Source organism: Crinia signifera, chromosome 4 (genome assembly GCF_055691185.1).
Source record: "Crinia signifera chromosome 4, ASM5569118v1, whole genome shotgun sequence".
Lineage (NCBI taxonomy): Eukaryota > Metazoa > Chordata > Amphibia > Anura > Myobatrachidae > Crinia > Crinia signifera.
Genome location: NC_139220.1, coordinates 177,703,631 through 177,719,027, shown reverse-complemented (window position 1 = coordinate 177,719,027; position 15,397 = coordinate 177,703,631). Strand labels below are relative to the sequence as shown.

At 36.7% G+C, this 15,397-nt stretch overlaps 1 protein-coding gene across 6 annotated transcripts in view; it reads left to right on the top strand.

The window, feature by feature from the left end:
- CACNA2D1 (calcium voltage-gated channel auxiliary subunit alpha2delta 1) overlaps positions 1–15,397 on the top strand; it is a 657,865-nt gene that overhangs the window by 453,953 nt on the left and 188,515 nt on the right. For all 6 annotated transcript variants that reach the window (XM_083183071.1, XM_083183072.1, XM_083183070.1 and 3 more), the window contains exons 8-9: positions 2,319–2,388; positions 7,932–7,982. In XM_083183071.1, coding sequence (XP_083039197.1) covers positions 2,319–2,388; positions 7,932–7,982 — 121 coding nt within the window. The remainder of the gene's footprint in view (positions 1–2,318; positions 2,389–7,931; positions 7,983–15,397) is intronic.

Below are 15,397 nucleotides of genomic sequence, written 5' to 3'. Positions count from 1 at the left end.
TCCACTAAAATATTGTTTGTTGAACCCTAGATCTGTACAGATCCTGAACTGCACTCTGATGATTTTACTTGCAATACTTACAAGTTGCTCTAATGCAGAACGTTCCTTAATAGTACAGTTGCCAAACCAGACAATAGTTCCAAAGGTCAGAATACTCTAAATCGAGCATATGTAGAGGTTTACCATTGTCGGTCTGCTCACATTCACAACTTTTAGATGCCTCCAGAAAAAGAGACATTGCTGAGATTTTTATTTGAGATGTAACATTACAGGACCAAGTTAAATCTGGCATCACCTGAATACCCCTCATTTTCACTGACTACTATTAATAGTCACTGGTAGTTTTGACTCTACCTGATTCCTTATAAAATATAACCAGTAATTCATTGATTTTCCCTTTGTTTAATAACAGGTTGTTTGCTCCAGTCCAAGCAACCAGCCTTCCTATTTCTTGTCTATAATGAGTCTTATCTCCATCAGTGATCAACCCCACAACTGCAATGCAACTTATGGGATTTTGCTGATTTGGAGAGTGTCAAATAGGACTCCAATCAGAAATGGGCAGAGTAAGACATGAGAAGGGGGAAGAGTAAGACATGGAGAAGGGGCAGAGGCACACATGGAGAGGGGGCAGTGGCAGACAAGGAGAGGGGGCAGAGGCAGACAAGGAGAGGGGGCAGATGCAGACAAGGAGGGGGCAGAGGCAGACATTGAGAGGGGACAGAGGCAGACGTGGAGAGGAGGCAGACATTGATCAGGGGCAGAGGCATACATGGAGAAGGAGACAAACTACATGGCTTCCCAGACTACAGCTGACATTAGACACCCACAGATGATGCAGGGTCATCTCCAGAAAAGCACTATAGCATCAGTACCCAGCAACAAAGCATTATGCAGGAAATCATGTGAAACAAAAATGTTTTACAAACCTATCAGGGGGCCACAGTAGACATATTGGATGGTATAAACAACAGTTGAGTTAGAAGTTTTCATTTAGACTGAAAGGAGACACTGTGTTAAGGCTTTGAATCCACTGTGCCTCTAGGCAAAGAAAAGTCTTGTCCCTATCTCCTACTCTAGATAGCACACAGTTTATACTTTAAAGTGGTGTACTCATGTTTGAACTGTTTCAAATGTCTGGCACATATACATACATTAAATTAATAATTTTACAGCATATTTCCAATTTTTATCCAAGTCCAACTGCAAATCAAAAGCGTATCACCTTAAGCTTGGGACACACAATTCATTTTAGCAGGAAGCAGCAGAACAAGACCTGTTTTTCAGGGTACAGCTTTTTGTGTTGACACATGAGGCCGCACAATGCATTTTAGCCAGATGCAGTCTAACAGGACCTGTTGTGTCCGACCAGTGCCACAGGGATTAAAGTCTATGGCATAGCTGCACTATGTTAATACATACATTGAAATTGTTGTAATCCGATTGTCCTGTCATCCTGCTGACTCACAGCATGCTGTGGTAGCATCTGGTGGCTGGAGCACTGCCACATATGTGTATTCGGCCACATAGAACTACATGTGCAGCCTCCTTGCTGCCAAACAGGTCTTGTTGACTGGGTCCTACTAAAGCTCAATGCATGGCCAATGCCTTAATGATAAATTAAGCCACAAGGGCCTGTATAGTGTAAAAGGATACAGTAGATTGTTGATTAACATCAACATCAAGAGGCAAAAATGTATCTGAATGAAAAAGGTAAGTATCTGTGGAGCACTTCACCAACAGCAGCAATGTCAGAGAACATTTAAGAACTGACATTTCTCTGGCTAGTATTGCAGTAACAATTTCATACCTAATTTATTTAGTAATTCTAATGTGTTTTATCTTTAATTTGATAGATAGTGCATTATATACTGTAAATAAATGTATATAAAAATTTTCTAAGGTGTGATACCCAAAAATTATGAGGAAATGTAATTTTGCTGCACCATTACTAAGCTTCAGATATTTTTCTTTTTGTCTTATGTTCTTTTTCTTATTCCACCCTTCTCATCTTCCTCATGTGTAAACTAATCATCAACTTTGTAAAGGATTACCTATACATATTTCATTCCTTACTAACATAGGCAGGTTAATATTTATGAATCAATAAGTGACTTCAAATATTGAACTTGAATGACTACGCTGAAAACATTTATATTATATCTCTATATTCTATACAATAGTTGTTTATAAAACAGCTGAAAACTGGTTCATGGAGTGTTTTCTCCAACCCCAGTATCATTGTATTTTTAATGTTGTAAATCAAATAAAATGTTTGTTTTTATTAAAAAACTAATAAAAATAATTCCTCTATTTAGCTTCACCGTGGGTGGATAAAAGCAGAACTCCAAATAAAATTGATCTTTATGATGTCAGAAGAAGACCGTGGTAAGTTTATTCTGTTTTCTATACACAATATTGTGGTACAGGCATGAATAGGTATTGAATAAATGCTATTAATATGTCTATAAAAAAATGTTTACAGTAATTAAGGGATAACTAAACAAGGCTTGGAAATGTATATTTAAGGACTTCTTATCTACATCATTTACTATCCTTTACCATAATTTAACATATATATATATATGGGAAGCAGTTACAATCCCGACGCCGGAATCCCGACCGCCAAAATGCCGACACTTTCTCCCTCCTGGGGTGTCCACGACACCCCTGGAGGGAGAATAAATTAGTGTGCCGAGCGTAGCGAGGCTCCGGGCCCGCTGCGTGGCGAGCGCAGCGAGCCCGCAAGGGGGGGCGATCCACGTCCCCCCCTTGTCGGCATTTCGGCTGTCAGGATTCCGGCGTCGCGATTCTGAACGCCGGGATCCCGACCGCCGGGATTCAATACTGAATCCATATATATATATATATATATATATATATGTTTATAACCTATAGTATAGGGTTTCTCTTAATTTTATTTGCCATATTTTTATTTTATGTTTATATATATATATATATATTTGTTTACATGACTTTTTGCTTTTACATGTATATTAGGCCATTCCGCAAAAGGTGAGAGCAGAACAAATGCTATGATAAATTCAGTCTAATGCCACCTTGAAGTTTATGTTAAAATCAAGGCCTTTCACATAGTTGAATAGATCTATACAGTAGCTCTACTAAAAATGGGATGTAGTTAAAAAAAAGGACATTAACCTTCTACGAAAGTAGCTTTATGATATAGCAGATTTATCATGGAAACTTTAAAAATGACTGCGCCTTATCAATAAATAGCGAAGGATTGCAGGACATTATGTACAATTTCTCCACCAATTTCATAAAAAAGCACAAGAAAATAATTAAATCAGTAAGATTTTCGTTTGTTTACTACATTAACAACAGGTCATGGATATTAGTAGTTTCTGCAATAGAATGACATTTCAATTAACAAACAATGTTTCATACTCTGCTATATCCTTGAAATATTTTTTTAGAATGCTCTGCATTATGAGATTCAAAATAGATGTGGAAGGTTGGAGTGGGAAGCTAAATACATCATGTTCTCTACTTTTCTATTGTGAAATACCTAGGGTACTTTATCCTTAATATAATAGGAGACCATTCATGTTCCCAAACAAAAGATTTTTAGTGCACTGCTAAAAACATCCTTCTCATATATTTAGTATTAAATAATTGATACTGTCATACTATAAGCATAAAAATTTAACAATTATAAAATAAACCACAGCTATTCTGTATGTTGGTAATATGTAAGCAAATGTAGAAAGTACCAATAACAACAAATATTGAGTTAATTATAAAGAGTTACAAAAAATGAATCAGTTATTAAATGTAATATAGTATAACAATGCACATTGTGAGTGTTATGTAATGCTAGAAACATGTGTACATGACCATAAAGAGAGAGAGGCATACAAGGAAAAATCCATTTAGATCCATCTGTTCAAAAGGACATATCTCTAGGTGCATGTAGGACACTCGCAGTTATGCCAAACATATGTCAGCCGTAACAGAGGGAAATACACATTCGTTTTGAAACAGCCTAGTGCAACTCTGTAGCTCCGGCACCGTTTTTGCAACTTTTTGCATTTGCAAACCAGAGTGAACAATAGACACATGCATTTTATGCACATTAAAGTGATATGCAGCTTGCCTATATTCAGTGTGTGACATTGGGCCTTATTCTAGTTCACTCTTTCTGACAAAATCCTTCTTAGATGGACAAAACCATGTGCACTGCAGGGGGGCAGCTGTAAAATGTGCAGAGAGAATTAGATTTGGGTGAGTTATTTTGTTTCTATGCAGGGTAAATACTGGCTGCGTTATTTTTACACTGCAATATAGATCTCACTTTGAAGTAAAACCCCACCCAAATCTAATTCTCTCTGCACATGTTACATCTGATCCCCTGCAGTGCACATGATTTTTTTCCATCTAAGAAGGATTTTGTCAGAAAGAGTGAACTATAATAAGGCCCATTGTCTGTATACAAAATGCTACATTAGTGTTTTCCAGTAAAACACTGTAACATTCCATTTCTGATGCAGATACAGTGCTTTCGGGATGCATTCACTGTGCTTCACTTTTTACACATTTTGTTATTTTACAGCTTTATTCCAACATGCAATAATTTCATTTTTTTCTCCTTTTAAATTCTACACACAATAGCCCATGATGACAACATGGGGGGGGGGGGGGGGGGGGGGGGGATTGTGTTAAAATAAAAGAACTAAGAAATTATTTATCTGCACTTCGGAAAAATTAAATACCATGGGTTATTTTTTTTACTTTTTTTTTATTTTGTTAAGGGCAAAAAAACAATCGTACATATGCATGTGAAAAGAGCATTAGCACACAGAGCCAGGATGTCATCCTTACATAGGAATGTGATTATTTGTATATTGACATAAATTGCACAAAATGAAGAAGACTGAATAGCATGGTACATCATAACCAATTTGAATGTTTTTTAAATGTTTCCCCTAGGAGAGGCAATAAATAACCCTCCGATAACAAGCATCCCATTCTAATTTTAATATTGAATGATATCCACATTTAAGAAACAATTTATGTCTTAAAATGCATCTAAAATGTCTAAAATTAATTAGATTAATCCAGTGAATGAAATTGACTTTTAAAGTGCAAATAATTATTTGTATCCAGTATTTTGCTGTAGATCAGTCTGTAGTAAAACTAGTGTGGCTGTAAAGGTGATAGCCAAAGAAAATCAAAGATGAATGTGATAATGAGAAGTGAAAATGTAATTGTATGAACGGATATTTCTATGTACAGGTCAATGAACAGGTTTTAAATGAACACCCCATGACTTTTATATCATCTATATAACAGCCATAATATGCCAGATTTGCCCCAAATAATTAAATTTAAGACTCTCATGCACAGATTGCCATTTGGTGCCCCTGGCTATTCACATTTGTTTGTAAATAAAAAAGCTGATAAAAACAAAAACAGTGGTTATTCATTGTTATTAATAAAAATAATATTTATTATTATTTATTATTTATCAACAGTTTCTTTTATAGCGCTCACAAATTCTGCAGCGCTTTACAGAGAGTATTTTGAACATTCACATCGGTCCCTGCCCCAGTGGAGTTTATAATCTATATTCCCTACCACATGTACATGCACACACACACATACATTCTAGGGTTAATTTGCTGGAGCCAATTTACCTACCTGTATATTTTTGGATTGTGGGAGGAAACCGGAGTACCCGGAGGAAACTCATGCAAGCACGGGGAGAATACACAAATGCCGCACAGTTAGGGCCATGGTGGGAATCAAACCCATGACCTCAGTGCTATGAGTCAGTAATGCTAACCATTATGTCCATTCTTACATATATAAAATATATTGAAAGTATGATTTATACTATATGCAATTATGAGATAAATTAGTGTGAAGCAATTAGATGGTATTTTGTATGTTATTGTGCCCGACCAATATTAATTTTAGTCATGAACACTTTTCTTGAACACTTGTAAACTGCTCTTTTGAATGAATAATTTAACCAAGGAGAAAAGATGAAGTAATTTAATTGTTGCATGACCTGCTTTATACAAAATTGCAGGTACTTGGTTTCAAAGGAGATAAGTGAATGTGGATATCTGAAGAATTATACTCCAGATCCATTATGATTTTTGTCTGTTGTTAAGTACTTAGAACTGTATTAAGTCACTTCCTCAATTATTTAATTATAGTGAGTGAAATAACAACTACAGTATGCTACTCAGTCATTGTGTATTAGTCTCCTACATGTGTACATTGGTAAATAAATTATCACATCACCTTAAATGCTAGCATTTGCATTGCATAATTCATGCATTTAATATTTGTCACTATTAAAAGTGGGACATTTTTATTTCAGTGTAGTGAAGAATAAGAACTGTGAAATAGGTTTTATTGTTGGACAAATGTGTATTATTTTGATATGTGTTTTACTGTATTTGTATATTTTTTTAACTTAAAATGTTCAATGTCATTAAAATATGACGTTGTAATTAAATATAGCATTTAAACATATGAATTTATGTCTCTATTGAAAGGAAATATGTTTCACCTTAAATGCATTATTATTGGTTCCCAGCCTGTCAGAGTGGACTGTGTGACACCAAATGGAGCCCAATTTGACTTTCTCCATTGGGTGACATCTAGTGGTCGCCAGCACGCAATTGTACCACATTAAAGCATTAGTGTTTTATTATATAGGATTTTAAAATGAACTATTTCAGCCTTGATATACATGTATACTTAATACATAGTGAAGTACTGTACAATATTAGCAGATTAATAACTCACCAATATTTTACCATTTTATATATAAAAAACTACATTACATTATTTCATCAGATAAAAGGAGATGATATTCAGTAATGTTGTGAAAACTTAGAGATGTATTTTATTATGAACTCTGTGTGACTGACATCACTCCAATTTTTGCTACACTTCAGTTCCCAAGAAGCTCAGTCTACTTGCTGATTAACCTTCATAGTCTAAAAATGATAAATTCAGACAAAAGTAACATGTTAGATTACACTCATAATGAAATTTTAAAATTCTATTATGTTTCAATAATATTAAAATGGTTGGTATACTCCTAATAAACAGATCGATAAAACAGAATAGTTTTATATATATATATATATATATATATATATATATATTGAACGAATCACTCGGCACTCAGGCTTGAAGTAATCAACTTGGACGGTGCCTATGTATTCCGGCTGGAAGAAATATATACCACAAGCGTTCCAGGCACTCATCCGGAGTATCAACGGAAGATGATGAAATAAATCAGCCCAATACAGTGGGTGCTTTGCCAACGTTTCGGGCCATAGACCCTTTATCAAGACATGCCTTGATAAAGGGTCTATGGCCCGAAACGTTGGCAAAGCACCCACTGTATTGGGCTGATTTATTTCATCATCTTCCGTTGATACTCCGGATGAGTGCCTGGAACGCTTGTGGTATATATATATATATATATATATATATATATATATATATATATATATATAGGAATGGAAGAGGCGGAACTCAAATGGGATTTTTCAAAAGTGTATTGTGGCAAAAGAAAGGACCAACGTTTCGGGGTCTTAATCACCCCTTTGTCAAGGTGCAAGTGGAAATCATTTCCACTTGCACCTTGACAAAGGGGTGATTAAGACCCCGAAACGTTGGTCCTTTCTTTTGCCACTATACACTTTTGAAAAATCCCATTTGAGTGCCGTCTCTTCCATTCCTCTACCTACCTGACCTGGAAGGCACCGGGGTATTCGGACCCAGCTGCGGGAGTGCCAGGCCTTCTCCATTTTATATATATATATATATATATATATATATATATATATATTTTATTATAATTATTGCTATGATGTAACTGTAATAATTATTATTTTGAAATACTCAATAATATTTTTTTTTTTTGCCTATACATCTTTTAGGTATATACAAGGAGCTGCATCTCCAAAAGACATGCTTATCCTGGTAGATGTGTATGTATGATAATACTAATTTATTCATATGTGTTTTTGAGGATTTCGAAGGAAGTGCTTATTTAAATTATTGCGAACTAAATATAAACTTGAAGGCTTTTTGTAAGGTAGCATAAAGCAAATCTTTTATTTTTTATTTTTGAAAGACATCTTCACTGCTGTTATTGGGACACATAAAAAAACAATGTTACTCTCAAGGTATAATACAGTACAAGTATTTTAGTGGGATATTTTTTAGAATACATACAGTAATTGCAGTTTTATTTATTAAATGATCTAGCAATGTATCCTCTTATTTGATGACAAAAGAGATCACAGCTTAATTTGACATGCTGGTGAAGATAGCATTCAGCTCTAGTCTTTTAACACTTAGGGAAAGTGGGCTATCCATCCCCAGGGCATTTGTTTGAGGAGAACCCATCACTCCTTCCCTTGGCCAGTACTGGGCTCACATGGGTTATACTGGGGATTCCCCACGTGGGTGAATTCAAAACCACAGCCACCTAAAAATGGAGGTTAAGGTTCCATTTCACATATTGCACCATCTTTGGCCACTGGCTATCAAACTTTACCACCAAAACAAAGTACCCCTAAGGGACCAAAACCCTGTTATGGAAATACCAAGTATTGCCCAATTAAAGAACTACACAAGTTTTCTAAAGACAAATCCATCTCTTCAATTGACAGAGGAAAACCATCTGACCTCTATAAATGTATTAGGTCAAAACAAGTCTGAAGGTGTGCTACCCTACATCTGCATCACCCTTGCGATGAGCCCAATATTCCCTGTTTTATTTCAATGAGCCATTGCCAACAAGGAAGGATATTAGACCACATTATTTTCAAGCCTTTAAATCTCTAAATTAAAACACCAAATAATTATTTACAAATCAATGCATTTATGATTACCTAGATTCATCCCTAAATGAATAATTTAAACTTGAGGCAAATCAAAACCATCAAAAGACTCAGCCAACATAGGGTTTAAACCAAACCAACATAATCTTCTAATCCCAATCCAACTAATATGATGGGTGCCCCTGAACTTGGACTGAACCCTATTAACACCCTACTTTTGAATGTTAAATACATAAATGGATTACTGACAATGTAGATACTTATTTTATTCATATATCAGTCTTAAACAGAAACACAAAATTATATCCATTAATTATGAAAAAATATGCCTTTATTGGGGAATAGACCCATCTATATAATAAATTGAAGAGTGTGTTTGCGTGACTAGCACATTTCGGAGACACCGTGGCACTCAGAGTCGACATATTCGGCAACAAGGTACCTATGAACCGGTGGTGTGCACCTCAATTCTGTTTTATGGAAGAAAAGATTGATGATCTCAGAAACAGATGACACAGGAACAACACTGCACTTGATTTCATTGCTGTCATTGGGTATGAATGCAACCACATTCTAACATTATGGTGGAGGCTTTAAACAATTAGGAATACTTGGGGAAATACACATACCACACATCACACACACACATTGTACACACACATCACACAGAACACCACATATGCACACACAGCACACTACACACACATATACGTAGAGCACCTCACACACTTACACATTGGACAGATACACAGAACCCACACATACATAACACACCACATGCAGTACAACACACACCCACATACACTACAACAAACCGAAAAACAGTAAAGCACACAAAAGCACACAGAACACAAACATTGCACAGATACAGAAACATATAGAATGCACACACTTAAACATTGCAAAGATACACACAACAAGCTACACACACATATATATGTAGCGCATCTCAAGCACTTACACATTGGACAGATACACACAACGCACATACATAACACACCACACACAGTAAAACACACACCCACATACACTACAACACACACACAAAAACAGCACAAAACCCACAGGCACACAGAACACACAAAAATAAATGCATCATACAGTAGGTGCTAAATCTCAGGAGTGGAGGTGGAATAGTACATCAACGCACACAATCTATCAAGTCAGGTGTGGTGTGTTTCAAATGACAACATCACACCGGATTTCATTGCTGTCATTGAGTACCAATGCAAACACATTCAAACATTATGGTGAAGGTTTTTAAAAATTACAAACGTGGGCCTTTGGCACAGCATAATATGAAATTTTACAGCAAATTTGGAAATTTAAAAACCCCCAAGATATTCCCGGCAATGCCGGGCTGGTCAGCTAATAACCAAATAATATAAAAAAAATATGAAAAAAATCTAAATCAGACTGCACTGCTGGAAAGTTGGTGTAAGGAGTGCATCAACCCAAATGAAGGTGAAAACACCCTTCAAAAAAACCATAGGGACCATTTTATATAGATGTATTATATTCACCAAATAAGCCAATAAGGGGTGGGGGGGATATGAGAAAAAAATTCATTCTCCCAATCAAAACATTGCCAAATGCCATGGGTCCCTTCTCACAAATGTGCACATAACCATGGGACGAATACATGGGGCAAATATCTATATATGGATGCCTATATATGGGTGACACATCTACCATTGCCATATTGATCAGTTTTGTTTTTGTGAATGTAACATTCACCCATATGGAGTCCTGACCAACTATTATAGTTTTGCCTGCATACCAGAGTACACAGCCATTTTTGCAGTTGCCACCAACTTTCCTACTGTAAAAGCACCAAAAAGGCCACAGAGAAGTAAAGACAGAATAAAGAGGCTTGAACTATCCAATGTTCTACTTGCCACCAAAGTGCACACTGGGTAACTACTTTACAACTGCCCCCAGATAAAAGTCAGCATCCCTTACCTTGCAAGTACAAAGAGAAGAAAAAAGGAAAATGGAGTAAACAAAAGTCACAGGAAAGAAAGTTAACACTGCTAAAATATAATTCTTCATAGACAGCAGGCATATAGTACTCCCTAAGCAACGTGAAGAATAGAAGAGTCAGAGTTATCTCTCACATATTCCCTATACTGTACAATCTACCACATGACGAAGTCTGCTCTTTTACATGTAAAAGATACTGTATGTAGAAATTCCTGTGGTGCAGGTGTGTTTGCATGCACGTCTGAAAGGTCTGCTGCTGGAAAGGAATAGTCACTTCCAAAACCAAGAAAGCTATATAATAAAGTAAATTGAAACAGTGCTGAGTTTTCAGAACTAATCCAAGTACATACTGTACTGTACATACTGTAAATAAAAATGAATAAAATTATATTTAATTCAAAATGTGAACCTTCAGTTTTATTCAACAAAAGCATAATGTACAGTACATTGACAATGAGCATACAAATATAAAAACCTGCTCTCCGACTACAATATTAAAAAGTATCTGCAATAAAAATGGAGCATAGATATTAATTTATTCCTGTCTAGTGTGCTTTATTTAAATTAGCTTGAGGTTCATCTAGCTAATTACTATTGATTATAAAAAAAGCATTAAAAGCATTTAAATTACATCAGTATTTGTATTTGTTGTATTAGAGGTTACATTTTATATTCTATATATTTGAATATAATATTTATGTTTTTGTACTGCAATTCTACATGTTGGGGAAGGGTATAACTTATATTAAAAGTAAAATTATGGGTAGAAAAAATTCAATAGATGTCCTTTTAATCGTTGTAATATGTCATGGATAATGTGAGCAATATTGTACTGGCAAGGTGGAAGAAACAGAATTGTAAACCCAAATCATGGGGATTTTGCCATGGAAGTTCTAAAAGAATTGTTGATATATCACATCACAGAGAAAGCTGAAATAAAAATTCATAAGTCAAAAAGGCTATAAAGCTTGGGGTCAAAAACATAAATATGAAGATGAGGAAAAATCCAAAATTGGTGATACTCAAATCCAGAATTTTTTTCCTAAATGAGATGAAATGAGAGATTTCCAATCAGTGGACAGAGAATAGGAGCAAAGCAAACTTGTTCTTTATTCCATTAGCTCTCTCACAGTTTGACACAGATGATCAAATGCTTTTCATGCAAAGACTAAAGTCAGATACAAAAGAATTATGCAGTGGAAGTCATGTTTGAAACTTTAGTTAGTAAACTTAGTATAAAATTAAATTCAATATTTTTTAGGCAAGAACAATATTGAATTATATAAGTAGCCATTGCTTAACCTGTAGCTGAATTCAGATAAAATATAAATAAAACTAAAATGAAATAGAGGTAGAACTCAGATAAAATTGAAAAAAAAAGTGGAACTTAGATAAGAGAAAATAAAAGGCGAACTTGAAAAACTTAGAAGTGAATCTTAGAAAATATGCATATGAAACTCAGAAACTCATGACATATTCTGGGGGACATTAAAAGTAGTTTGTAAAAATGAAAGTCTGTTTTACCAATGTAGTGCAAGAAACACTGGTTTATGTGTTCCAGCTGAAAAACTGCCTGTGGGTAACAAACATTCAGATGGCAAGATGAAAAGGAAAGTTAAAAAAGAGTGCTAAAGATCAGTCGTTTTATTCTAAGATAAAATATTCCCATCGAAGTCAGATTTTCTTTGCGTTCTGCATATACAGTTGTGCCCTTTATCGAAGAGGTCCTAATGTCTATTTGCACTCAAGAGGGTGTATCTTTAATAAAATAGTAAATATAGTAATTATATGTATACCTATAAATATATGTATACATATAAATATTATATATATATATATATAAGTCACGTCCCACTGTCGGTGCAGTGAAGGCAGCACACGGTCAGAATATAAACGATGAGGCAGGAAAAACTTTCAGCAACGTTTCGATTTTATTTTCAAAATCGTCATCAGGCATAAAACATAATGACAAGTGCTCACCTTATATCCCCCACTCCATCCTGCACGCTCCAGCACGTCTCCCGCCGATGGACTCACGCATCACCAGTGCGCGCCAGCGTCGCGTCCGTCGCCATGGTCACGTCCTCAAACGTGATTCCCACACCATGGCAACCGGCGCTGACTGCTAGCATCACACCTCGTCAGCGGAGAACCAGCGTACGGGCTCCAGAGTGACAGGCGTACAAATTAAAAACAAACATAGCGGAGGTGGTGATGGACATAATAGTAAAGACACGGAGGCATATCGAATACATATTACAATCAAGGTAATAATTGTATAAACATCAGATGACGGTAGTATCAACTCAAAAGAATAATTCTACTGTCAAAATACACAATCGAATAAAAAACATACAAAAAACATACAAAAAACATAAAAATGCAAAAAAATCTCACGGTAACCCAATCAACCCTCGTATACTAAAGAATAGGTTTATAAGAGCCAGTTTATAAGAAAGCATGTAGCCCTAAGTGATCGTTCAAGCCATAAGGGACCATGGTTCTCAACCGGTGTATCCATCTGGATTCACACCGGAGGAGAGCCAATGATCTATTGCCACCTCTGAGGCGCGCTGGAATGTGGTCTATAATTATATAGTGCAGGTTTGCCATACTGTGACCAGCTAGAGCGAAGTGCCTCGCCACCGGCTGGTCACTAGTACCAGCGAGAATGGCTGCCCGGATAGCAGTACGATGTCCAGCCATCCTATCCCTCAGATTTCTATCAGTTTTGCCTACATAATGTAGGCCACACGGGCAGGAAATTAAATATACAATAAATGCAGTTGTACAAGTGACTTTATGTCGGATGGAATAACGTTTTCCTGAAAATGGATGACAAAAACTATCCCCCACAGTCATACTTCTGCATGTAATGCAATTTAGGCAACGGAAGCATCCGTTGCGTCTTCCCAGAAAGGTGGTAGCCCGAGGCATGGTGACAGAAGGTGTAATGTCTGTCCGTACCAGCCAATCACGGACATTTTTGCCCCGAGTGTAACATACAAAGCAAAAAGATGTAGAAAGGCAAGAATAGCGCTCAGTATTAGCTACGAAGCACTGCAAATAATACAAAACCAAATTCAAGCTTTGTAGGCAATATCACATGGATGACCAAACTCCAACAAGGACCACTGGTGGTGGAGACTGCTCCCCTATTATACATACAGGGGAGACAGAATAATAGGCAACATAGTGCAGGTCAATACAATAAAAAAAGCTTTAATCTATAAAATGCACTTACAATAAAGTGACTTTGTTAAAAGCATGAACGGATTTGAACCAGGCAATACAGCATACAACAGATGGTGTGGTGTCCTCCTGCGGTCTGGGTCCCTCGTCCCGGAAACAAGGGGGGCTCAGTCCTGGGGTCGACGGTACTGTAGCTGTTCACGCCAGTCCAAAAGCGTCAAGCTGGGTAGTAGTACGCTTGAACGCGTTTTCGGATATGTCCTTCGTCAGAAGCGTAAGATAGAGTCCACATAGCGGGTATATATATACCCCTACCTGTTATGCTAAATAACAAACAGATGCCGCTACTCGGCGTGCAGCGTCCGGCCTCCTTGTCCCTCAGCCGGCGTTTGCGTTCCATACGCCGGAAATACGTCGGCGTCTGCGTGTCACCCACCGGAAGTGACGTCGCGCATGCTGGAAGTGTATAGATGCGTTCCAGGCTGATGCCGCTTGCGTCGCTTGCGTGTCAAGCTTGGACAGCAGGTTACTATGGGGATAACAGGGAGCTCGGACGCTGTTAACATGGACTTCATTCTGAAAAACAGATACATGTTAAAATCCAATAAAATGATAGTACAACCCAGCACCATAAGCGATAAAAAAGATATGAAATGGTGAAAAGTAGAAAAGTGAGCAACTACACTATAGGAGCAAGAAGATGGATTATTATGTCAGAAATGGCTTTAGCTCGAATTCTGTGTTTAAGCCTTTTGGAATTAGTGTTCCAAGGCGGTGAATCCACCGCATCTCTGTCATAGATAATCTCCTCGCCTCATCATTAGTACGGCTTTTAGGTAGGATTTGTTCTATTGCACTGAAAAATACAATCTGACACTCATTTGCATTATGTACCACACGAAAATGCTCAGACACTGTGTGTGTCTGTACCTTTTTACGTATGTTGTAGATATGCTCTGCTATACGTGTTTTCATGGGTCTGCTAGTTTTCCCTATATAAGATAGGTTGCAGCTACATTGTAGCAGATAAATTATATTTCTTGAGTGGCAGGTAAGAAATTGTTTGATTTTAAAATCACAACCATTCACTGTAAAGTGATCCAATTTTCTCTCTTTAGATTTCACCGTCCTACAGGCAAGACATGACCCACAGCGATGAAATCCTATGGTTCGGATTGTTTGGCGTGGGCCGCTGTCTGTAGAACTGTGAACCAAGTGGTCTTTTAAAGAGGGTGCTTTTTTGTAGATAAACTGTGGTTTTGGTGGTAATAGTGTTCCCAAAATTGGGTCACTCTGGAGCAGATGCCAATTTTTTCTAAATACTTGTTCAACATCTTTATGTATGGAGCTATATTTGCTCACAAAAGACCATTTAAACCTGT